Raw genomic sequence first — 27,074 nt, 5'->3', positions numbered from 1 at the left:
CAAACTGCCACAGAAATAGCATTGTCGCTAGAAAAGACACAGGACCTTTGCAAAGCTCAAATGCAAATTTAATACAACCAAAAATAAAATAAAAATGATAACGGGCACCTTCTAAGATTAGGCTAAGATTAGGTGCTGAGGTAGACGAAAACTATAAAAATTCAAATCATAATAAAAACACTATTTTTTTATACAGAGCAATTTTGACTGGCACTTGTGCTGTCACAAAAATGAGAGGAGGAATATAGCACAGACAAGCCAGAAAAAAGAGACAGAAAAAGAGCCAGAAAGAGAGCCAGAAAGAAATAGATACGAAGCTTTGTTACATAGAAAGCTGTGTTGCGCTTGGTCCGATAGGGCAATTGGTCCTCAGTGCTAATATTTAGAAAAATACAATGTCTTAGTGCTTTTCTTACTCTGTTTTTTGTCTTTTTAGTTTTTATTCCTTTTTTTTTTCTGTAGACCTCAAATGGCACATGCATGGCAACACGGCATGAAATGGCTACTTGTTCTAGAGACATCAACACCAAAACACAAAAGTGCCAGCTCCAAGGGATGCCAGGATTACCACCAGGTTTTCACTTTGTCATCACAATCTAATTGTATTTTTTTTAAGAAAAAGAAATGCACTTTTTTCCAGCAAGAGTTAAAAAAACAAAGCAGAAGGGAAAGTTACTCCCCTGTGCCAACCTGCTGAAATGGAGTTATTTTTTAATTTTGTTTTCAAGAGCAAGCAAAAGTTATAGTCAGCAAACCTGTTGCTGACATGGGGGCTTATAAATGTTAAAGAAACATACAAAATTATGCTAGACTTACTCAGTCAATATGCAAGCAAGCCAGCCAATATCAGTGATAGGGCATAAGAAAAAAGAGAAATCGAAAATAATTTCTTTACATTTTTTGAAAACATTCTCCATGTTGTATGCTTTTGTTTGGTTGCCAATACTAGCCGAGACAGGGCGGGAAAAATATGGTGTACAGGATCTTTCCACCACAATCCCAACGTTTACGGTGGGGAGGTTGTAAGGAGGGGCAGTGAGAAAAGACACTGAGACTCTTTCCAGATTACCAGATTAGGTTATTTTGCATGGTTTCTTTTGTAAGAGCGTCATGACATCCCTAGGGTGGCTGGAGACACCGTTAGTCTTTCTTCTGAAAATACAGAAACTAATATAGATGGACATTTTTGAACAATTTCCATTTTTAGGCACAAAGATAGTACATAAACATCAGAGAAAACACTGAGGGAAGAACTATAGCAATGCCAACGCACTATGTATAGAATAATCTTTTTTTTCAGAGGAAAAAAAAAGTGGCATAGAACATCATTTTATTTTGTGTCTGATCAGATTAGTGCATTTTTCACTAATACACACACACACACACACACACACACACACACACACACACGCTTGCGCGCGCAACACACACACACACACACACACACACACACACACACACACACACACACACACACATAAAGACACTCTTTTATGCACTCGCCCACACAGAGAAAGTAGAAAACATTCATAGAATCACAATAGGAACAACTGATCAGCTCTTGATATATAGTGGCTTTTACACTGGGACCCGGACACAACGTACTATTACAGGATGGATAGTGTGTGTGTGAGGGCGGAAAGAAAAATAGACCCTAGTCATCACAGTGTTTTGAGATTTAAAAATGGCAAGACGCAATAGGAAAAAGAATCCCCTTACTTTTTTTCAAATACAAGGAAATAAAAAAAAAGGAACGCTGACAATCAAGTTTGATTGAAAAGTCGCAAACGACAAGTACTTATTGGTTGGCCAGTAGCAATGGCCCCGCCCACCCATCCGTCCAAACCCTCCCTCGCCAACCAATCGACTGTCTCCCCACCTTCCCTGCCCTGCTGTCATTTGAGGAGCTTTTTTATATATATTTTTTCCTTGAATGAAAAATTGATATTCCTTTACACTTTACAAACACACACACACGCACACATACTCACACAGTTGTGGCGGATAAGACGTTAGTCCTTCATCTACAATGCGATTGACATCCAGGAAAAGCAACACTCAAGTACAACATGTTCCACGCACATACGTAGGGTTATGTCCGACAATATCAAGGAGGAGCAAGGCTAAACCATTTACACCCAGAGGGACCAAAAAACAAGAGACATTATAGGTAATAAAAAAAACCAGGAAATACAAATATTTGTGCCCTGCTGATACCCTCAACAAATGGGGAAAAAAAAGAACCGACACGGAATACAAAAATATCACAATATTTTATAATAGCTATCAAATTGCCTCGGTTGGCTCTCTCAGGAATACTCTGTTTTTCAAGAGCACTGGTCAACGAAGAGAATCTTTATTCTTAACCGTGTCTTTTTATTTTTTCTTCTTCTTCTTTGTTTTGATTACGACTTGCAGGTCCACTTGTCCGACGCGCTCCGCAGTCGCTGCGTCATGTGACCTGTCCGCGGGGGCAACGACAGCGGCGAAACTCGGGCAGTTTTTTCCAATAACATTTTTTGTCTTTTTTTTTTGTCTTTTTCAGCTTTTTCACATTACAAAACTACAATTCTATTCACATATTTTCAAGTTTAATTCTTTTTAAACCCTCTTTAAAAAGTTTTTCTCCCAACCTCCTCTTCCTACTCCACGTTTAAGGCTTCGGAATTGTTCGGAATCTGCTCTTCTACAATGGTAGGGTGGGGGGTGCGAGAGGAGTTAGGATTTCAAACATCCGTTTGAAAGATCTGTTGTTTTTCTTTTTTTAAACTCTCCTCAATACTTTCTTAGCCTTTTCTACTGTTGCGATAAAAGTATGTGCGAACAATCATAAATCAACTTTTGAAAGCATGAGATGAAGTCGACAACAACAATGACGACAAAAAAAAGCGAAACACAACACACAACGAATACAACATGGAACAAAAATGTGCTTTTTGCAAAGAAAAAAAAAACGACAAACAACTTAGAGGTAGCTTTCATAACAAATGACCAAACCTTCTCGGCCTATTCCTCAAGCAGAGTTAAAACAATACCAAATTTGGTAAACATATAATGCACAAAGAAATATAAAAAAAGAAAACACGGAAAAAGCATCTTCTTTTCGTGGCACTTAACATTTTTCCGTGTACGCACATTGCTCTATCGTATCGTGCAATGCATCTCTCTCGACACATACCGAACAAAACCAAACGTTTGCCGATGAAAAAAAAAGGTTAAAGTAAAAAACACAAAACAAAACAAGCACATGAGGTCACATAAAAAAAAAGGAGGTAATTCAAGTACAATGTGTTGAGATTTAACTCAAGACAACGATAGGAAAAAACAAGGGGGCCAAAGCGCAAGGCATGGAACCACGTACATGCAGAGTAGAATAATGCTGTCCTCTTACTGGTCAATCCTCGGCCCCTCCCCCACAGGCCGTGCAACATGTTACCCCTCGCTCTGTGAACCAGCGCTCACCGCAGACCTCCCCCCCCCCCCCCCCCCCCGAGTTATTTCGATATGTATTTACCCTCGACATCAGCGCTGTAACTCGCAGTGTTGCTTGAAATAATTTTGTCTGCAGTCGACGAGGCTTGGCCTTATAAACCAAGTCTAGGTAATCCTACATCCCCCCACCCATATCCCCCTGTCCCCGCCTCCCCCAGGCAAATACAAACAAAATCAACCTTCTCTGGGCTGTTCTTTCACATTCATGGTGTACAGTGAACAAAAAACTAAATTGTCCGTGACCCGTCTCAACGGCCGCGCACATTTAACCGACAATGTGGGGGTGGGGGGGGCGCGTCACGTACATTTCAAGCATGTCTTCTCTAAAACATTCACCACTGTTTTCTCACAGTTCTAGCAGATCCTCGTCCTGCCCTCCCTCCTCTTTTTTCTGTTAAGCAGCCATTTTGGTTGCATGTTCCACTTCCATTGTTGTGACGAATGGACCAATCGGATGAGTTCTCTTGAGAAAAAACAAAAAAACTCTTTGTCCGTTTGGGTGCCGGTCTGTCTTTAGTGTGATTAGTTGAAAGGCGTCTTGTTACATCGTACAAAGTACTACACCGATAGTTTTGGAAAACAGACAAAAAAAATAGAGATAAAGATAACACGAAGAATGACGTTTGTAGACAACTGTGTTTTTTTTTAGTTTTTGTATAAAGGACAGATTGAGCGGTGCATTATATTGTTGTGTTATTGTAGTTGCGTATTTTGTAATGCTATTTTTTCTTTTTCCCCCAGTGGCGGCCCGCCTCTGTGAGGATGTACTATGAGACTGAAGCTTCGAACAGAAACTGTTGTCGTGAGGGGTTCTAGATGTGCAGCCAAGCCGTGAAAAACGTAGGATTGCAGCGACCTACCAAAAAAATAACAAAAAAACATAGCATCATTAAACACGACGCGTCGGGCGGCCATTGCTCTCCAGGCGGGCCCCCCGGGGTAGTAAATTGACCCCCTCCTCCCAGCCCTTATGCAACACAAGATGGAGGAAGGAAGACCAGGAAGACCAGCAATGACCCCCATAATAACAACAACCCCCCTCCCCCTCCCCATTCCTCTCCAACTGTAAATCCCACAGAGAGGAAGTGGGCATCGCTGCCTGAAACAATACCAGCGGCGAAAAAAGTCTCTTTCTGCCGCCATCTGACGCCGCCGCTGTGCGCTGTACAAAACGTGACACCACGAAAATAAAATAACCACGGCTGTGATCGACCCGGTGAATCCGAAAAGTGACTGAGAATATCTCTCTCTCTCGCTCCCTGCTCTCGCTTCTCCCTTGCACGTCCTCTCCCTCACTGGGCAACCGAGCACCATTTGTTGTAGTACTGTTCGTGGCATGGTGCCCGGCGAAACCACTGTCCTCATACCCACGTTGTTTCTTGCATGACTATGGGACAGCAACAACAAAAAACGTAAACCCCCAACCCCCAACAAAAATAAACGACGCACACCGTCGAATTTCAAGTCTTGTTTTTTTGTTGTTGTTGACATTCCAGGACTTTTAACCAGCCCTCCTCCCTCTTGCCACACCGATATCCATACCCCCCCCCCCCACCCAAGACCACCATCACCCCATCACTGCCCCCCTTCCCCACCCACAAACTCACCCTCAGGCCAAACGCTGCACCCTTTTTCTCTGTCGTCCCCTCCATCCTCCTGCTCCTCTCCTCTCCATCAATCCCTCTCTCCCTCCCCCTCTCCCCTTCTCCCCGCCCCCTGCCCCCCCGACGGCTCCGCTAGACGTAGCAGAGGTACAGGTAGGTCTTCTCGATGCGCCAGTCCGAGGGCACGTCCTCGGGCTTGTGGCCCTTCATGTGCTTCTGCATGCCAGACAGGCTGGGGCAGTACTCCAGGCAGATGGTGCACTGGTAGGGCGAGGCCCCGTTGTGCGTGCGCAGGTGCTTGATCATGGCCGAGTAGTCCCTGGACCGCTGGTGGCACAGCTTGCACTCGAACGGCTTCTCGCCTGGGTGGGGTCGGAGGGGAGGGGGGGGGGGGGGGGGGGGGGGGAGGAGAGAAAGAACACTTGGCATTGGTAAGCAAGGTGGGACATGACAGAAGAAAATATACAAGAAAGATGAAAAGAATAATCGAAGCCGTTAACAACAGCAAACACTGTCGAAGGCTGAGGTTCTCTTTGTCAGTTTGTACGCGGCTACGGCATTCGCAAATCATTAAAACAACATGGCCTGTTAGGGAGAGGGAGAGAAAGAACACTTGGCATTGAATGCAACCTGGGCTTGTAACCAGAAGAAAAATGTACAAAAGAACTCGAAGAATGTCGAAACGGCTAACAAACGCAACCCTGTTGAATGATCCGGTTCCATTTGTCAGAAGGCACGCGGCTGACATGGAACCAAATCAATGGACGCCACCTTCATTGGATTCAACTCGGTCACAACGAGAACATAAAAAAAATACTTCCAAGACCCCTCTCAACACTTTTCCATTGAACAATGAAATCAGAGCGATTGGCTGTAACCCAATCAAATCCGCAATGTATTAAGCTGGAGATGCTAAGTTATGGCAACGGCGATTCAGATGTTTTGTTATGTACATCATTCGCTCTTCATTATCCAGTGCTACCGAGATGGATCGGATAAGACACGACATCAGGTCTCAGGTCAGCGCGATGCTCAAATTCGTGGCTCACTGGAGGCACGGCGATATTCAGTATTGCTAATACAACAGGCGGCGGCAGCGCAGGATGTTGATGTGAGTGAATCGACATTACAAATCCATTACCGCCTCGTCGACGGGGCGACCGACGGCCCCCGTGCGGCTCAGAACGCACGCTCCCGTACGAACCGCCACCGATATGTGAGCGGTGGAACTCCTCAGCCAGGTCTATCAAATATGCCCCCTCTAGTGTATAACTTAGCTCTGCCCCAATTAAGCGGCTAGTTAAAAGGGACGGCAATCCTTTGTGTTCAGTCATTATCAATTCTCATTAGGGGCTCTGAGAGGCAAAATCAGGCCGCCACTGTGGAGAGGTTTAGGCGATGGCATTCTGTCACGTCAACGCAGACTCGCGCATGTATAAATGAAGCGACCTCCGAAGACAAACGCTGAACAAACACTGATGAAAGTACACAAACGCTCCGGGTATCAGGGGCCACTTGACAGACGCGTTTGAATGAAGGGTATTTTTTTATGCGTTTTTATTAGTTAAACATGAAGCAAACGCTGTTCCTCTCATTCAACGTTTACCACTCACTCCGGTCTTTAATGCGCTACGGATATATATTCTAAACTGATATATTACGATTGGAAGAGACAAACGGTGCCACCCGAAGGGCACTTCCCTTCGGCGCGGCGTCGGCCCGCGTCCCCCCTATGGCCTCGGATCAACACCGGCGGGGCCGCGTTTTCCTTAATCCCGCCTCACCTGATTATACAACCCATCAATCACCACGGCAACGGCGCCCTTTGAAGCGAGGAATCACGCAGGTGCCGCGTGTCAAAGCAAACCGGCCGCCTCTCGTCGTGGGAGGAGGGGAGTAGGGGGGGTGGGGGAGGCCGGGTACGGAGGGTGGCGATGGGGTAGAGGGGGGGGGGGGGGGGTGAGGGGCGGGCCATTCAGCCTGCCTTCCCGGGCGCACACACCCGTGATTAGAGCGGTGGAGGGGAATAATCCGCCTGTGCTCCGCCGCGACAGACACAAATTAGACATGTAAATGCTGACCTTTACCGGTGGCATTTGAAATGAGCTGTCGGAAGCCATCTTGCCGTCTTAGCCTGTCAACTTTACGCTGGTGTGTGCGTGTGTGTGTGTGTGTGTGTGTGTGTGTGCCTGCGAAAATGAGCTTAATTATCACTGGTTAGTATGTGTGTGTGTGTGTGTGTGTGTGTGTGTGTGTGTGTGTGGAGAGGCTGTTTGAGGGGGGCAGGTAAAGGTGCAAGAGTCAACCTTGACCTGGGTGAGGTTATGGTAGCCCGTGCCGTTTAGCCCACAAGATGCAAATGATGGGGGGAACGCGGGTGTTACTCACACGCTTCGTCTATAACAGAGAGCCAGAGAGCCAGAGAGAGAGAGAGAGAGAGAGAGAGAGAGAGAGAGAACGAGAGAGCAAGAGAAGGAGCGAGAGAGAGATCCAGAGCCAGAGAGCGAGAGAGAGTCAGATAGAGAGAGAGCGAGAGAGCGAGCCTGTGTGTGTGGCCTGCGGCGGTGACGGCCCGCCAGCACAGAGACAATAAGCACACTGTAAACAGGCCTGCCTCAATAAGCAGCCAATAATGAATTGCAAATGGGACTGAGGTATTGATCGGCCGTCACCGGGCGCTGGTGGAGGCCAGCGGCGAAGGGAGGGCGGGGGGATCTGGAGAGGGGAGGATGGGGTGTGGGGGGAACGGGGGTATTGTAGCTGCTTGCCAATGTCAATGATTCATCAAGGGGCTCCATTTTGTGTGCGGTCGGCCTTTGACTGTGAGCTTGTCACTCGCTCCCGTTATCTGACGCTACTCCCCCTCCCCCCCGGCTTACCTCCAAGCCTCTCTCTCTCTCTCTCTCTCTCTCTCTCTCTCTCTCTCTCTCTCTCTCTCTCTCTCTCTCTCTCTCTCTCTCTCTCTCTCTCTCTCTCTCTCTCTCTCTCTCTCTCTCTCTCTCTCTCTCTCTCTCTCTCTCTCTCTCTCTCTCTCTATGTCTTTCCCTGTCTAGGTCCTCTCTCTCTTTCTCCAACGTCCTTTCTCTAGTTGTCTTTCTCGGTCTCTCTCTCCGTCTGCCACTAATTCGTCAAGTCTCTCTTTCTCTGAATCTCTTTAAGTCTCTCCTCCTCTGCCTCTTTCCGTGTCCACACATGAGCCATCCCCTAAAATAACAAGGTGATTGTTTGGGATGATGGGGAGCCAATTTATTTGACATGGTTGCCTTTGATAGTGCATCGCTGCTCCTCTGGCTCAGTGATAATGGGGCTACGGGAAGCCATGGCGTGCCTTTTGTGCTCTTAGTGAGGGAGAGACGAGTAGAGAGATGTATAGAGTCAGGGAGACATCAAGTGACACATATGGAGTTTCAGTTGTATTAGGTGAATTCGCACAACAACAACGGCAAAGACGAGAGAGAGACAGAGAGAGAGAGAATGAGAGAGAGAAAGATTGAGAGACAGAGACAGAGGGAGAGACAGAGAGAGAAAGAAAGAGAGAGAGAGAGAGAGAGAGAGAAACGAACCAGAGACAGTAAGAAGGGAGACATCAGGTAGGATCGGCCACACAACGTGTGTGTGTGGTGGGGGACAATGATATGAAATAACAAAATATACGCAAACGGAGCTTTAAGATGCACTGGGATCAAAGTGACCCCCTACGCGCTTCTATCTATGTCAGCCGACGCAGGGCAGACAATTGAATCGAACGGGCCGCTTGAGGGAGTGGATCAGGAGGAGAGAGGGGGTGCAAGAGTACAGCCCAGGTCCGAGGCGGTCGCGGCCTTCTATTATGGACCACGTGTATCGGCTGGGTCTTTCCTTTGTGTTTGTACTCGTGTGTGAGGTAGTGTTTACTAAACCACATCGCCGTTTGGTTCTCCACCGAGGCCCTCTTTGGTTGTTGCTTCTGTGTACTGTCCAGCGTGCGGACAGAAGCGAAGGTCCACAGTGGGTGGAATCCAGCTCAAACACTGTTTTGTTTCCCTCTAATTGCCCCAACCTTTCAAAGCCCCCACCCCCCTTCCCTCAAAAGATAATTAGATAACAGACACAAATAATTCAACACCAAGCAAATAGACAGACAGACAGACAGACAGACACAGACAAACAGACAGACGTGCCCGGCGGTCTGCGGGGGGTCCGTGCGGGGGCCCTACCTGTGTGCACGCGGTAGTGGGTCTCCAGCTGGTGCTTGAGGCTGAACTTCTTGCCGCAGCCGTTACATTCGTAGGGCTTCTCGCCCGTGTGGATGCGCTTGTGGCCCTTCAGCGTGCTCTCGTCGCGGAAGCAGCTCCCGCAGAACTCGCACTCGTATGGGTGGTCGCCGGCTGGGGACAGCGGGAAGCACCGGGAAACGACGTTCACATTCACGTTGAGGGCATTCAGCTGACGCTTTCATCAAAAGCGACTCACAATAAGTACATTTGACGGAAGAAAGAGAAGCAACATATCGCTGTCGTTACAGCAAAGATGTTCATAGAAACAAGTAAGTGTTTACAATTGCTAGGTTAACTCATTCCCCTTACACAACAAAGATAGCTAGGATAAGATGCTACACAATGCAATGGGTATTATATACATGTGCTTACAGAAATAACGTTAAGAATGGCCATGGCATGTAAATGTGGCAATATAGATACCGGAAAATGTCACAATGGGTCACAGCAGGAAACATATAGAGAGTGTGTATATATATATATATATATATACACACACTGTATACATATATAGCGATTTAGTACAAGTCCCTATTTTCAATGAGACTTACAGTGCATTCAGATACAAATCATCAATGAGCAGGTAGGGCGTTAGAAGCATCTTGCTCTAGATTGCCTGGTGGTTACACTTTAGTAACGGGGGGGGGGAATCAAACCCAGCACCTGATGGCTGGGAACGGCCCACCGAAGTAAAGCCTACTCTGTCATGAGAGCAGATATTCCGCCCCGGTGCTATCAACGACCTCCCTGCCTGATGTGTCACGTTCACATCCACGTCACCCTTGCATCATTATTGCTCACCTGACAGCAAGCCAAGGGAGAAAAAAAAAATACATCCATCCCCTATTGCCTCTCTCTGCCAGAATCACATCCTCTCTGTGTCTGTATTGGTCATTTTTCATTTCTCGAGCAGCATATCCCCCTAGTGAGGTAGACGTGTATCCATGTCTGCGCAGGTTTGTTTTCTATTCAGGAGGTAGAGATATACAGTAGCTCCTGGCTACCCTGCCCCACCTCCACCTCTCCACGGAGGCAGGGCATTTCCCCGGGACATGTCATGGTTCAAAGCTGGGAGGACAGGTCTTAAAACCAGAGATAGGAAGATAGATAGGTAGTAAGTAAGAGTGGTAGGGGGAATCAGCAGCCCAGGGGACGGCGTGTGTGTGTGTCTATGTGTGCGGGTTGGATGTGTGTGTGAGTGTATAAGTGTGTACGTACGCATGAGTGTGTGCAAATGTGTGTGGGTGTCTGCATATGTGTGTGTGTGTGTGTGTATTTGTGGGGACATGTTTATGTGTGTGCGCCGTGTGCGTGTGTGTGTGCGTCGCCAGCGAGTGTAATTTGTGTGTGGGTGTTGGCGTGTGGGGCCGGGGTCTGGCGGTAAAAATCAATAAAAGTGGCAGACTTTATTTGTCTGCATGAAGTTATCAGAGGGCTCCTGCTGTAAGATATTGTGCTGTTCCCGGCGTCTCCGACCAACACCGCCTCTTCAGATCACAATCCATCATGGGGCGCCGTGCCGCCGCCACACCACAAGAATAATAATCACAGCCCCATTCCACTCGCCTATTAATTAGACGCCCCGATCACATGTGCAAGGGGGATGGCTACCGTGCTCAGACAGGCACACAAACATGGACAGACGCACGCACAGACACACACGTGGACACACACACACACTCCAATACACACACACAGACACATGCACACACACACACATTCATATATAAACATGCAAACTGAAGCACGTGTATGCACAGACACACCTTCACGCACACGCGAGTGCTCACAAACACACACACACACGCACAAAGACACACACACACAAGCGGAGGGGGGGGGGGGCTGTTTTTCTATGCCTTCTCACTTCCTGCTGGCCGGACCACGCGCTACAATCGGACACGGCGTCGGCTTTGATGGCGGCGGTTTAAATTAGTCTGCGGCCCGAGCTACGGTAGTTTGCGGCGTTTTAGCAGCGCACGCAAGGTCACTGTTAAATAAATAAACCGTAGACTGCTCGGATATATATTCAAACTAAAGGCGAACGCCCCGAACGAGCAGGCAGGTCTTAATTTTGTCAGGGGAATACATTACGCTCGCAGGCACAAGAAGATATGTGTCCTCCATAAATCAAGAGCCTGTCACCGGGTTTTCTTCTTTCGCTTCATCGTCCGTCTCCCTCAGTTCTTTTCCTTTTTTTCCCTTCTCGTGTACGTGTTGGTCACTTCCCCTACCCGTCTCTCTCTCTCTCTCTCTCTCTCTCCCTATCGCTCTCACTCTGTCTCCCTTGCTCCGTCTCTCGCTCTGTCTTGCCTCATTACCATCCTTTTTTTTTTCTTTCCCTCCTTCTCCTCCTCCTCCTCTTCCTCTCCTCTCCCTCCCTACATCTTGTAAACTGCATGGCCGCCTCCTAATGCATGCTGGTTCCACAGGGGATGACCTGTGCATGGAAGTGGAATGCTGAGGAAGAAGCTGCGTTTGTGTGTGAGGGAGAGGAGTGCACATGCTGGCGTGCATCGTCATAATGTCAGGACAGACAGAAAAATAACAAATACAGTAAGCTCTCTCAGTGCCAGTGCCCTCACTTCATCTCTCCCCCTTCTCTCTCTCCCTAGTCTCTCTCTCTCTCTTCCCCTAGTCTCTCTCTCTCTCGCTCGCTCTCATACAGCTGCGGACACACAAAACACTTCGCTACAGCAGACAGCAAATTGGGCGTGAGTTAGAGACATGCGACGCGCACGCGCACGCACGAATGATTTGTCGGAGGAGGAGGAGGAGGAGGAGGAGGAGGTGCACGGCTACAGAATATTAATGGAGGAGGGAGGGCTGCCTGCGCTGTCATTGTGAGTCCACCTTGTACAATACATTAGACACTGTGTGTTTCTGTCTGGGGGATTGTATAGTGCGTGTCACTGAGAGAGATTAGAGATAAAGAGCATAAAGATGGAGGGACAGAGGGAAGAAGGGGCGGGGGGAGGGTGGGTACAGGAAAAGGAAAACAGTGAGCTACACATACGAGACAGAGGGAAGGCATGAAGGAGGGGCAGATGGAGTGATGGGCAGAAAGGAAAGAAAGAGAAAAATACCAAAAGGAAGAAAATAGCAGGGGTGAGAGAATAGAGACGAAAGGGTTCCCCCCCCCTCTATGAGTCTCCTCTCCCGCCAGCCAGCCCGGCTGGGAGGGAGGGAGGGAGGGAGGGTGGGGGAGACGAGGAGATTAAAGATGCCGAAATAACCACTGCCGTTAAAACTGATTTTTTTGTCTTTGTTGCGTGCTCACAAGCGCACGCCGACTCGCACAGCGGTTCTCTTCTGGTTTTGTACCGCCAATTGGATGGACAGCCCCAACAACAGACAACAACAGATGTGGGGACTAGGGTAGAGTACGTGGTGGTGGTGGTGGTGGTTGCTACAGTTAAAAGCCCATTAGGACATGGTTCAGTCACACACTGACTTGACTTTGTCGCTGGATGGTAAGTTTAGCGCATGTTTTTATGACAAATATGGAGGGAGCACACACCAAATTGCACAAAGCACATTTGTAATTTAGTGAATGTTATTGGAAACAAAAATACATAAATTATGTATTTGTCTTTATTTATTTTTTATATACATTTCAATCTTATTTTACGAGGGAATATGTAAGGGCAAAATGAAGAGTCACTTTTGTTTGCTCTACTTTTTATAGCTGGTGTTAATCAGAGAAAATAAATGTACTCGGAATCACAGTAATGGGAGTACCTAAATAATCGTCACCCTCAAGATGTCACCCCCGAAAACACAGAGGGCGACGGTGTGAACAATTGATGAGCTCCACGGACGAGGTGAGCTCACATCTCCTCCAGTCTGCACATCCAACCGACCCCAGATCACTTTATATCTCGTTATGGGGGAGATCAGCAACATCAAAGGACAGGGAAAAGGTAAACATCTCCCGCTATATGCCTCCGCTTCTCCCCTTTCACAGCAGAGAAAAAAAAAACTAAACACTAGAGACTTATTTTTGGCGCCCAGTGATGAATACCAAGCTACTGACTTTATAATCCCCCCCTCCCTCCCTCCCTCCTAACCCCCCTCCCCTCTCTGACAAAAGGCTCTGCGCCGCATTTAAATGATTGCTTTTTTCACGGCCACAGCTTCATTGTTATTTAACACACGCCTACATGAGATCAGCTTCAAGTTTGTGCGTGTGTGTGTGCGTGTGTATGTGTGCACGCATGCAAGTGTGTGTGTGTGTGCGTGCGTGACGGTTTTTGCAAGAGTGTGGGTCTGTGTGTGTAAGTGTGTGTGCGTGCATGCGTCAGGTAAGGTAGGGTTTGTAGCTGCTGTTGATCACATCTTTTTGCAAAAGGTGTGTTTCGGTTTGTGTGTGTAAGAGGGATTTCATGTTGTCCCCTACAATGCTTTTAGTGTGTGTGTGTGTGTGTGTGTGTGTGTGTGTGTGTGTGTGTGTGTGTGTGTGTGTGTGTGTGTGTGTGTGTGTGTGTGTGTGTGTGTGTGTGTGTGCGTGCGTGTGTGTACAGTAGTACAAGAAGCAGCCACAACAGCCCCCGCCCCCCTTGCCCCGCCCTTTCCTTAACCAAAACAATTCTAATGATTAGTGTGTGTGCGCGCGTGCAAGTGCGACTGTGCGTGTGTATATGGTGGTACGTGTGTGCCTTCAGTGTGTGTGTCTGGCTTGTAAATAGAGCTTGGCTGCTCTCATCTCGCCGCCTTTCGTTTCAATATTTATCCGTGAGCGGGTGAGCTAAATCGGCCCCGACAGTGAGACTGTTATTTAAGGTCGCAGACAGCCGGTAGAGCGAGGCAGACCGAGAGGCAGAGTGAGAGAGAGGGAGAGGGGGGGAAAGAGAGGAGGCGGGGGGGTCCCTTGTGAGCAAAATGGGATTCATTTCCATGTGTTCATATGCTGTCACGGCTATGGCTGGGTTTTTTCACACCGGAATGGCTGCCTCTGCCAGCCTATCAATCCCCTTCTCCTCCTCCCCCCAGTCTCTCTTCCTCTCTCTTTCTACCTCTTCCTGTTTTTTTCCATCTCTTTTACTCTGTTTCTTCCTCTTCCTCCATTCCCCTCTTCCTCTGTCTCCCTCTTCCTCGCTCTCTCTCCTGCTCATGCATCTCTTCATCTGCTTCTCCCTCTCGCTTCCTCTCTGTCTAGTCTCTCTCCCCCTCTCTCTCTCTCCTTGCTTTCTCCTTCTCTTTCCATCTCTCTCCTCCACTCTATCCATCTCTCTTCCCCTCTCTATCTCTCTGCCCGCCACTTCTCTCTGGCTCTCTCTCTCTGTGGCTGGCTCCCTGGCTCCACAACAATGTATTAGTATGATTGTCTTGTCTCGGCGAGGAACAAGGACAGAGAAAATAACAAAACGGGGGATTGGACAAAGAAATAGACGGACAGAGACTAAGAGAGGGAGACAGCAGGGGAAAGAGAGAGATCTAGAGTGACAGTACATATAGAGCTTTTGTTGGAATAAAGTCAAAATCATTCCTCAAACGACTACAAATGGGGAGGTTCCAATAGGATCTCTGATATGGGATTTTTACACACCGCGTAATGAACTGTGAATGTTTATGATCTATTCAGGCGAAACGCACGCCTGCGTGTTCGCATGTTCAAATAACCTTTGTTCACATCAGCTTCTTATTATCCATCTTCGAGACTTACTATTTTTATTTTACCAAAAATCCTCCAGCGAGCTAATGGATTATCAAACATTATCCAATATCCAAACTGCTTTTAACAATGATTACACATGCATTCAACATACTGTGTCATAAAACCATCGGATCACAAGAATGGTGAACGATAGACAACAATGATGTACAGTAACTAACCTAAACTGACCTTGTGGTATTTAGGTTCATGTGGAGACCTGTATTTAAAGAGGAACTGTATTATTGTGATTTTTTGCAAGCCAATGCTTTATGAACCATATTAAGGTTAAAAAGATACTAGATAAATGTCCCGGGGGTCCTGTGGTAATGTTTACCATGATGCAGCTCAAAACACGACAGCAATCATGATGCCACTTATTTCTTGTTACCGGGGACCGGCATCAGTTATTGGTTACAGGGATGGCCACTGGGAATGTTTTGGGAAACGGTAATGAGAAAAAACAAAACATAAACCATAGCAGTAAAACATTTGACCCACAGATATGTAAAAGGCGAACCGCAAAACCCCCTCCCCGGCCCCCCACTGACCTGTGTGTGAGCGCAGGTGGCGCTTGAGTGCGGTGTGGCTGGGGAAGGTGCGGTTGCACTCGCTGCAGATGTAGCTCCGGACGCCCGCGTGCACCTCCATGTGCTGCTGCAGCGCCGGCTGAGCCTGGAAGCGCTTCCCGCACAGCAGGCAGAAGATCGCCATGTCCGAGCCTGAGGGAAACACAGCACACACAAAGACAAGGGTCAGAATCAGGCTGCCAGGTGAGCAGTCTGGTGGTTCGCCCTGCCGGTGTCAGGTAAGGTTAGATAACAAAACCTGAACGACGTAGAAAGGTGTTGGGGAATGGGTGTAGCTTGTCTTGAATGGCCGTTGATATGAGACAGTGGATGTCAGGACGCATTAAATGAATAGTTCTTTTTGATTTTTCACAGTGGCTCCTGGTTAGTCACCGTGCAGTGCACCACATGGGATGAGACAGTACAACAGAACAGACCCCACGGAAAATGGATGAATCACCGTTTGTTGACCTCGTGTGTTTCGTCGACATTCTGTGGCTAAATCGCCAAAAAAATGTAGCCGTGGTGAATACGGCTGGAAAGCTGTATTCAGCACATAGCCACTGTCTCGTAAACACTCTTATATTCTTCTTATATCTCCTCCCCGACACAGCGAGCGGTTGACAGTTTGTGAAAACACACTTTATACTGAGGTTAGTGTGTGTGTGCATGACCTGGTTGTGTGTGTGTGTGTGTGTGTGTGTGTGTGTAAATCGCCATAAAGCCGGCAGGCTCTCTGATCATGGCATCAGAGTGGACCGAAGTCCCAGAGTCTCAGGGTAGCTTTGTTCACAAATGCATTGAGACACACACCAAGGATTGCACACACACACACACAGACACACATATGACTGAGACACACAAACACATTACCTAACTGAGACACACACAATCACATACAACATGAATGAGACACACAGACACACCTTCACAAACTGAGACACATATACACACACACATTTATACTACGAGGCTGAGACACACACACACACACACACACACACACACACACACACACACACACACACGACCATGGACAATACACAACAGACACGCACACACACACATACACACAGGTGAGCATGTCTGACAATGGGGGGTCTTTTCTGCACGTGGCGTCTCAGCTGGCGGGCTTATGTGAGGTGTACAAGACATGAGGCGTACTGTATTTGTGGGATTACTGGATGCACACAATGATCATCTTTCATTGAGCATTGAGGGAGGTAGAGATCTCTTGTTCTGTGAGGCTGCAGTGAACCTCAAGGTCTATGATATAAACACATATATACACGCAGACGCGCACATGCACACACACACACAAACGCACACACACGCAGGGTCCACGCATACATCAACGCACACACTGTCTCTTGCGCAGCTCTGGAAAAAACACTCCCCTTTGCACTTTTTCAATTACCACCCTGCAGGAAAACTCCTGGGAGGGAGCAGAGCGTTTCTATTTCATCAGTCAATAACACATCTTTGGGGCAAAGCTGACACTAATTTAAAAATCTATGAAGAGCTGCAAGCCTGCCCTCATGTTCATAACCAATGGCAGGAGGGAGGGAGGGATGGGGGGGGGCAAGCCGACAGCCTCTGCATCAGATCAATCATCGTCTCTGCTGCAAAAGAGCCCCGAAATAAGAAAGAGGGAGACAGAGAGAGAAACTAAGAAAGGAAGAGAGGAAGAGAGGGATAAGGGTATGGACAGAGTGGGAGAGAGAAAGAAATAGCAAAAAGAGAAAGGGGACGGGTGAGAGTAAAGGGTAGCATCAGAGAGAGGGTGGGTGTGAGTGTGTGAGGATGACAGAAAAAACAAAAGGGGTGAAATGAAGACACAAAATGCATCGGCAGAGGGGAAGAGGGAACAAGTGGAGGAGAAAGGGATGAAGAGAAAGTGAGAGAAAGACAAATACAATAAGCCTTGTCTGGGCAGCGGGGAGACAGTGAATGTGGCCAAGAGGGCTCCTTCTCTAACAAGTACAGACAGAGCCTCCCATCCCTCTGGCTTCACATCTCCTTCCGCTCTCTCTCTCTTAGGCTTGTACTAATCTGGGATCCCGCAGTCCTTCTCTGTTAAAGCAGAACCGCTGGGGGGAGACGGCACGGGGCCGGGGCCGGAAACCCACCATTGAAAGGGGCGGCGCTACACCTGGTTTCCTGTTCTGTTACGGAGATTTCTCCTGCAGAATGTTAATTTGCGCAAGTGCAGGAAGCTTTTAGAAGGGGATTTTAATTAGTCTGTTTCAACAGTGGCCATTTTACACAGTGTTGATTTGTAGCTTTAGATTTTTTTTTACGGTATTCGACTGCTGGCTAACTTTGTGTTTGCAAATTATGCGCTTACAGTTGCACGCCTCAAGCAACATGAATGGTCAAAACACATTAGAAGCAAAAGAAAAGGTAAACACAACAATCTCTCGGATCAGAGGATAGCAAAACGGGGGATTGGGGGAAGAAAAGATGGTGGGTCAATGGGGAGATGTAGAGTGATAGAACCTGAAGAGGGTTTGTTGGAATGAAGTCAAAATCATTCCTCAAATGATCAAAGCTGTGAGGGCAAAACATGACCTTTGATATGGAATTCTCACACACCGTCTAATGAGCTGTGAATAGTTTATGATGTATTGAGGCAACGCGCGTGTGTGCGTGTGTGTGTGTGTTTCTCTATCTTTGAGACTATTTGGTTCCACAAAGATCCGCAGCTAATTACACTCTTCACAGTTCTTAGCAGATGGATTATCAAACATAATGCATAACATAAGCTGCAGGTAACAGTGACTACACATGCCTCCATATTGTGTCGTTGAACTGCTAGCTAAAAAATGCAATCCTACTAGCCTAGAGATGTTCTCGACTTCTTTTTCAGACCTTATCAGCAAAATATAAATCGTTTGGTCAACAAAGCCAGGCTCTACAACACAGGAAAGGTCATCAAGTGCGGTTACATTTTCGTGATGAGTTTACTGACAACTTGGAACAAGCTAATCTGACCATGACACTGTTTTTTCTACGAATAGCGAGGCTGTGTTAACGATCACCAGTTTGCAGCTTACACTCTTACAGTGCACTGCCTCCAGCCACCGGGATTGGTCAAAACAAGCATGAAGCGAAGGAAAGCGAAACAACCTGTTTCTGTACCATTTTGGGGTATTAATCGAATCAGACTTTAGACATTAACCTTAATTCTTTTTTTGAGTTAAATCCACGTTTTCCATCCCTCAGCCCTGCCGCTTAATACCCCCTCTCCCCCCGCCTGCGCCCCACAGCCCTCATCATCGATCAGAGTCCATTGTCATTCGAGATGCCAGCATCGAAGTGCTTAAATGGCTTTGACTGACAAGCATGCCCCCCCCCCCCCCCCCCCCCCACACACACACACTCCCATCCTCCCCAATAATCCCTTCTACTTGTCATGCACCCCCTTTTTCCATCTGTCCATCACTCTTACTTTTGCTCTTACTCAATGAATCTCTCTGAATCTCTCTATCACACTGGACTTGGCAGGACAGCGGGATCGAACTAAATGCAGAGAATGCCGTCTGGTAGAGGGTTGAATCAGCAGAGAAACAAAGGGCGAGAAAACCAAACCAAACAATGATGACCAGGGACATTTTCTTAGACTGGATGACGAAGGGGAGAGAGAAACCGAGACAGACAGACAGACAGACAGAGTCAGAGAGAGGGACAGAAAGAGAGACAGAGGTATGTCAATGGAATGCAAAAGGTTAGCCGACCTCTGACCTCAAGGTCTTGAGAGACTTTTCTGGGGACATTTAAACCCCTTTGTTTCTCACACACCGTATACAAACTCTGAATACAGGGGATACAGTAACAATAAATCTCCTAGTATTGGCGTACGGTTTCTCCGTCACCAACCCATGTCCCCCTGAACAAATACGCATTCCCGGACGCCGAGGACAGGCCCCGGAGCCAACGTTTCTGTGCGCACAATCCCCTACCGGCTCCTTTGTTCCCAGATAGCGGCGGCCATCCACCCACACGGCCGCGGCCACAATGGAGTCGCATAATTGACACGCAGTGTCGACTACGCTCCTCCGGCCTTCACTGCTTCTTAATGCGCCACGACAATGTGAGGTGAGCGAGGGAAAAAGATTAAAAAACTTGTCCTTGGTAAATAACTTTGTTTGGTTCACAAACGCATGCACGCACACACACACACACACACACACACAAACGAGAGAGAGAGAACGACCCTCACAAAGCAGATTGTGTGGATGGCAGTGAGGTATAAATGCGTATTTGAGGCGTTTGTGAGACATTTCCATTTTGGAATTTGCTTCACAAAAATATCATTGTACGTCAAAGGCTTCAATCGTGTTCAAATAAAAGCATCAACCATTGCGTACATTTTACGATTCTATTAAATCGTAACCAAGTGTGAACTTACCGTCAGTTGAGGATGGAGGGACGGAATTATCTAACAACATCTCCGCAAGTTCCTAAGCGCAAGTCAAGGTGTGTGTGTGTGTTTGTACTGCCAATACATGAAGATAGAGGCTCTTATGATAAAAAACTGGGTTGGGCGGAGCCATTGGAGTTGACCCCATGAAGGTCCATTACAGTGTAGAATAAAGTTGGCCAGAGGGCGACCACACTAGAATAACTTGGAGTGGAGGGAAAGGATGGATGAGGTGAGAGAGAGCGTGACAGCGAGAGCTCAAACGCATTTTTTTAAATAAATAAAATAAAGCACTGTCCCATAATCCTCTGAGGCCTGTGCCACTGCTGGGCCAAGTGTGTGTGTTTGTGTGTGTCTGCTGATGTTTGTGTGCATCCTTAATAGGCCCAGAGTGGTGGCAAGGCTGCTGTTATTTAAGTGGGGTACGGATGGCCCGGTAATGGAGAGGAATGTTGGCCTGATGCAAGGTGACAGTGCCTGCAGGACTGGAGGGGGGGAGAGAGGGAGAGAGGGAGAGAGATAAAGAGAGGATGTAGAACTACATATTCAGTCCACCATCCAAAGAAAGAACGAGGTCTTTCATTCCAAAGTGCTGCACTTCACGGGTCGGAACATGAGGCTGAGCAAAAGTGCGGAAGTAAAGTCCAAAGTCAATACTTGAGATTCAGCAATGGGCAGCTGCCTTAACCCCCTCATGTTGACACGAGTGAAGATTAAACATGGTGAGATAATAGTCGAAATCATGTCGAACTCATTATTTGACGTTTTTCCACCACAGCAACCTATCGATGTGGCGACACATCTAGTCCACATTGACTCAACATGTAACACCACTCCTCACACACATCTGACTCACGTGCAACATTCAGCCCGAATCCTCACACACATCTGACTCTTCATGTGGCTGGAGTCAGTGACCCTCCATTTTATGTGAACTATTTTTACACCTGTGCAGCATTCAAGTCCAGGCCGATATCAGAGAAAAGACTGTCGGTCCGCGTAACATATAAACACAGCCTGAGCATCGGTTAACAGAGAGGGGCGAGGGCTGGGTGGAGGTTTACATTACAATGGGGCGTGGCCATTTACTGAACACATTTCACCTCTCTCCTTTACTGGTAGAAAGGAGAGGTGTTGTACTACAAACTACTTAGAATCCCCCCATTGCGTGAAGAGCAACGTGAATGACAGCTGAGAGATAAGCTAGTGGACTTGCCCCTCTGTCTCTGTAGGAAACAGCTTCTCCCTCGGCCGCCGAACACACACAGATAATCACAAAAGTAAAGCCGTGCTCAAGCTAGTGTTCTCTTAAAACGGTGCGGGCAGCCAGTTGCTGAATTTCTTGTTTTGTTAAGATGGGCTGGTACGCGATTGTGTGTTGACAAATGCGAACAACAGAGAAAGGAAAGAGGTCCTCTCTCTCTCTGTGTGTGTGTGTGTGTGTGTGTGTGTGTGTGTGTGTGTGTGTGTGTGTGTGTGTGTGTGTGTGTGTGTGTGTGTGTGTGTGTGTGTGGGACAGCTAAACGCGGCGTGACCGAGCGCTGTGCAACGCTGCGCCAGCGCACGTGGAAAGCAGAGCACCTGCTAGAGTTAATGAGACATAAAGGAGTGGGACTTTAGCGTGTGGTGTTCAATTTTAGGCCATTACCAAAGTGTTTCCCCCCCTCGCCCAGCCTGGCTGCTGCGTGTTGGTGTTGATGCCAGTCCAATAAGCCAGGCTCCCTCTTGACCCAGCGCTCGTGATGAACTACGAAGCAACATGGCGATGATGAAGCACATACTCATCTCACTTCACCCCTGTACATCTAAAGTCAAAGCTGGATTTAGCTATTTGTTCACATCTAAACGCTTAGTCATAATCTGAAAAAGATACTTCTACTTAACTATACTTATAGCAGTGTAATGCTGAAAATACTTATCTCAATACAAGTCGATGGATCTACAATGTAAAGCTGGAATGAGATTTGCATACGTTTTGTTTAAAGGTGAGGTATTGGCATTTGGCATTTTGCCCCAAACGAAAAAAACCTTTTACAATAAAAAATGTGGTGGTCCAATCGGAGCACAGGAACTCCCCCCCTCCAGAACAATTGCATTGAATAATGCATTGAAAATGTCTACAAATGTGTGCGCCGTCTATGTATGGTGATGAAGGGAAAACGCATGGGATCCGTGGGGGGTGCGAGAGGTGAGAGTGTATGCACCCAGGGGCGAGGGTGGAAGCCGGGCTGGGTGGAAGTGGTGGTGGTGGTAGTGGTGATGTGTGTGGGACCAGGGCATCCCCCTTTAGCATATCCCTCTGTGGCGGTCGGTAGGCCACAATGGCCGCCCTGCAGGGGGTCCCTGCTGAACGGGGACAATGCTGGCCTACGATCTGCCAAAAAAACGACGACCGCGCCACTGGCTGTGGTGTGAAATTGCAGGATGGGGGGGAGGGGGCAGGCGTAACATTTCCCCCTCCCTTGTTTGCACACATTAGGGGACCTTTTCCCGAAATCCGTGGGGTGGGAACTAAGTGTAAATAACAATAGACATTTATAGACAGCTAGTCCCCCCCCCGTTCCCCCGCTGCAACGCGATCCATTTTGGCCCCAGCGGCCCCCTGCGGAGGGAGCGTCCACAAAGTGCCGCTCTGCGACCTTTTCAGAGCAATGGTCGACCTAAAGCGGGGCGAAGCCGTGGTCTGGGGCCAGCTGTGGGAATAACTGATGACCGCCACTTGTACGTGAGATAGAGAGCGTTTTATTTGGGGGAAGGGGGGGCTTTTATCGTCATTCTCTCGAGGTTTAGGTGGGCAAACCTCCAGTCCGTCAAGTCAAATTTCCGTTCAGTTCGTTTCTCTCCCCTCGGAGAGGCTGACCGAGGAAAAGGAGTAGAGGACTGCGCGCGGAGGACGTTCTGTTTCGGTTTGAGATTGACGGTCCCGATTCGGAAGGTTTGAGAGTCCCGTCGCGTTGTCACTCCGACCGCGCACTGAGACCAACTGATTGGCCTCATTAATTCTACCTCGGTGTTAGCGCTACATTAACCAAAACTAACAGCTGACGGACAAAAGACAAAAGAAACGCGGGTTCCTGAACCCGGAATGTCACGGACTCTGCGGGTACATCTGCGGTGCGTCACTCATGCTACAAATACCGCATGTGTACGTCGAGGACCAGAGCGTGGGCTAATGCTATTCGACCCGAGCCAACCCACCATTTTAAATTTAGCCGCATTGGGTTAGCTCCGTGTGTGATATAGCCATCACTAAAACGTCTGCCTTTCTTGGCTCGCCTTTCTTGGCTCACGTTTCCAGCCGTTTCCAGCCGTTTCCCTCCCATCCTCCGCACCCCCGCACGCCTCCGCTGTGCGGACGCTGAGCCCAAGGACGTGCACAAAAGGCATTTTGTTTTGTTTATTTCTTTCCCGCCCAATTCGAACGTCAACAAAGACACCTAGACACCCAGACATGTACAGTGGCGGGGGGGAAGGGGATGGGGAGGGGGAGGGGGGGGGGGGGGGGGGGGGGGGGGGGGGGTGTTGCATAAATAGGCAACACGGAAGGCGGAAAATCATAGCCCGTCGTAGTAGGCATCGGCTGTGCCTGTTGGCTTTGACACATGCTTATGTTTGCAAATGTGCGCGTGCGGGCGTGCGTGTGTCCATACGCCGAGACACTAGGGAATTAGCATAGTACATATGAGGTGAGCACGGATGTAAGTGGAGACTGTTTGAGAGTGCGAGAAACAGCTGCTGGGCTGATAATAGCTGCAGTTTCACTTATTGCCGATTCATTCATGAATTACTCAATTCTTGCTCTGAATTGGGAATGAAAGAAAAAGAGGCAAAGAAATAATAAGAAAAAAAATCTTTGGTTTGTGCACTAGTTTGGGAGCACAAACCAAAGGAAATGTTTACTTTCAGTGGTGCCTTTTATCTCTGTAATTAAAAGTGAGAGATGACTAGTGTGGGGGGGGTACCGTTGTGCGAGGCTGAGAAACACATATCACACTGTGCCCAGCAAGACTGCTCGAAAACAGACGTCAAATCAAAAGTCCATGGTGCATTTATCATTCTCCAATATGGTAGTATTGAATTTCACCTAACACAATTGTTAAATTACCACTTCAATAAATATTTCTCAATTAAAGAATATTATATAAATATCATGCAAAAATATATCCATTGATAAATATGAATATATTTTCGTTTAAATATAGACGTAACTGTAGATGTGTAGATGAATCTCAGTCCTGCACCTATATATTTTAAGACAGCAAAGCCGCCCCTATGTGCGATGGGAGACGAATCAGCCAACCGAGCATCAGTCAACAAAAGGGCGACAGCCACTGTAGACGGCAATCTCCATTAGAACCACACAGCACCGACAAAACAAGCAAACAAGCTAACCGCACACCTCGCTCGCTAGGCTAGTGTGCAGGCACTGCCAACGCCAAGGCCAGTGATAACTCACGTCTGGGTGGGTGGGGGTGGGGGGGAAAGGGAAGGGCAGGGGGGGGGGGGGCCCGCGGCAGGGGCTGACGCTGTCACGGAGACAGCGCGCCGGACGAGATTAATGCCACCAGATGCCAGGCGAGATGCCATATTAATTACCCAGAGATAATGTCAGCGCAGCCATATGGCCGCGCAACTGCCCATTTAGTTGACAGGGAGAAGTCTTTATAGCCACCACCACCCCCCCCCCCCCCCATTCCAACCGACCGCGAGTGTCATCATCATAGTCATGATGGTTGTCGCGTCGCAATAAACGCCACCCCCCCCCCCCCCAGCGAACAAAACATAGACTGCAAGGCGGTGGCCACGAGGGTTTTACATGATTTACAAATACCAGCGATCAGCCGTACGTCTATCCGCTCGATGACGCATAGGATAGAAGTCCCACGATCACAAAGGACGGAGAGCATCGTGTGTTTTCCACAGGAGCGGATCGAAACATGCCTGTAGTGTGAGGCATAAAGCACAAAGGGACATTCTGACTTGACCTTGTAAGCCGAAACCGTGTATATAACAAAACACACAGACCTAAACGTGTCGTCATTTGCATGCAAGCCGTCGTGTGTTATGAGTACATCACTGCGCCCCCCCCATCCCCCCCGCCCTGTTCCACCCTCCCCTCCTCCATGTCATGACTGCTCGTTAACTGGCTCCGAGCAACAGATTAGAAACGTCTCATCCTCACAACAAAAATAGGGAGGAGAGAGAGAGAGAGAGAGAGAGAGAGAGAGAGAGAGAGAGAGAATGCTGAATGAGCACCCTTATTATTAACGTCAACTTTTTTACAGTGGCACCACCGGTCAAGCTCAAAGGGGAGGTGGGGGGGATGTGATTACAAAAGAGTCCCCCCTACCACCACCTTCCTCCATCCCTCCCTCCCTCCCTCCTGCCACAACCTCATCCCACAATCCCACAAATCCGATTTAATCAGACAACTTGCGCAGGGGTGGCTGGGAGTAAGAAAAGGGATAATTAGTAAACAGGGGAGCTGTTCGCCGCGGCCTCATTGGCATTCACGCCGGGTTACTGTGTCGCATTTAAAATGCAGCCTGATGAAGTCTACAGAATCAAACCATTTGTTACTCCCATTGAGGAGGCTTCGGGCTACTGGCAATTAAATTGGAATTAGCGCCCGGGAATGAGATACAGCAGATTCATACGGAGGGGGAAGGAAGATGGAGAGAGAGAGAGAGAGAGAGAGAGAGAGAGAGAAAATGGGGAAAAGAAAGAGAGAGGGAGAAGGAGGAGAAACAGTAAAAGGTGTTTTCTTGAGACTGTCTGAGGCTTACAGGGGTTTCAAGAGACATAGCCTAAATTATTTGTCTTTTCATCTGGCCAAGGACACACACAGACAAACGGTCCTGCCCTGCTACATCTTTTAGAGAGCCCAAATAATAACTATGGTAAGAAATATCCAATCAATTCACAAAACAAAGATTAAGGAATTCACAATCGATATCAGCTAAGCATTCACGCGATTCACCTTGACGGGGTTTTGATAAGGTCAAAAAAACAATTAGTGAAAATTAAACAAAGAAGACCCATATTGGCTTGTGCTCGTAAAACCACCTAAATAGAGAAACAAATAAATTATTGACACTGAATGTCAAGCAGTATTATCCTTGCTATGCATTGAGTGTGTGTGCATGCTGGCCATCAGGCTGCTTGGACTTCAGGTGGGTGAGGGGAGTGTATGGGGGTGAGGGGTGATCACTGGGTGCAGTGCTGTGAGACAGCCAGCAGGGGCCACTATGACAAACAGCGGTTTGTTACCCCAGCCAAGAATCACTCAGACCACTCAGAGTGATATAAAGAAACAATCTTTTAACCTAATTCATACGAATCCATTTATTTTTCTGTGCGAGCCCGATCCCTGGGTCCGTGTGTTTGTACAGTGTTGCCGGGCCAACAAAAGCCATTAGACTCCAGAAATACATCATTTGTGATGTGTCATTAAAATCAGGGATTAAGCTGCTGTCACCAATGGTCCTCACGGCACGACGTCCGTTTTCCCCACATGCATCTGGGTAGTAGTTATGCTGCAGTGCAACCCCCCCAACACATTTTCTCTGTCAAATCCAAGACAAATTACTAATTCCGCTACACTCAGGCTACTTGACAAATAAAGCGATTGTGAAGTACTAACTCCCGCGGTTGAAAAGAATGCCTCATTTTTCCTCAGCACTCAAAAGATTGCATTTATGCAAAGCAAAATGGCCGATAGTGGGGGATTTATCAAATAAAATCACAACAGTGATTGTGTGTGTGTGTGTGTGTGTGTGTGTGTGTGTGTGTGTGTGTGTGTGTGTGTGTGTGTGTGTGTATGTGAGAGAGAGTGTGCGCAGATGTGTGTGTGTGTCTTTCAAGCTAAGTGCACAAACGCAGTCATATGACTGACTCCCCAAGGTCAAACACAAAGATGCTCTTCCAGCGAAACGTCAATTAAGGAGGAAAACCAATGAAAATAAATGACAGGACACAGAGACAAAGTATGTGGAGCAGATATGTGCGCAGCCATGTTGTTTGTATGTGCTCCATTTGTCCCACTTATAAACGCTCCATTGTTTTACACAAAGAACA

At 47.8% G+C, this 27,074-nt stretch overlaps 1 protein-coding gene across 2 annotated transcripts in view; it reads right to left on the bottom strand.

Annotated features, from left to right (window-relative positions):
* Nucleotides 1-5,228: 5,228 nt before the first annotated feature.
* Nucleotides 5,229-27,074, bottom strand: part of zbtb16a (zinc finger and BTB domain containing 16a) — a gene marked incomplete at its 3' end in the record, with an annotated part of 101,205 nt that continues 79,359 nt past the window's right edge. For both annotated transcript variants that reach the window (XM_079738564.1, XM_079738565.1), the window contains exons 5-7: nucleotides 15,557-15,727; nucleotides 9,293-9,463; nucleotides 5,229-5,458 (exon numbers count right to left, since the gene is read on the bottom strand). In XM_079738564.1, coding sequence (XP_079594690.1) covers nucleotides 5,229-5,458; nucleotides 9,293-9,463; nucleotides 15,557-15,727 — 572 coding nt within the window. The remainder of the gene's footprint in view (nucleotides 5,459-9,292; nucleotides 9,464-15,556; nucleotides 15,728-27,074) is intronic.

The sequence above is a fragment of the Pollachius pollachius genome (genome assembly GCF_949987615.1).
Source record: "Pollachius pollachius genome assembly, chromosome: 6".
Lineage (NCBI taxonomy): Eukaryota > Metazoa > Chordata > Actinopteri > Gadiformes > Gadidae > Pollachius > Pollachius pollachius.
This window is presented reverse-complemented; position numbering and strand designations above follow the sequence as displayed.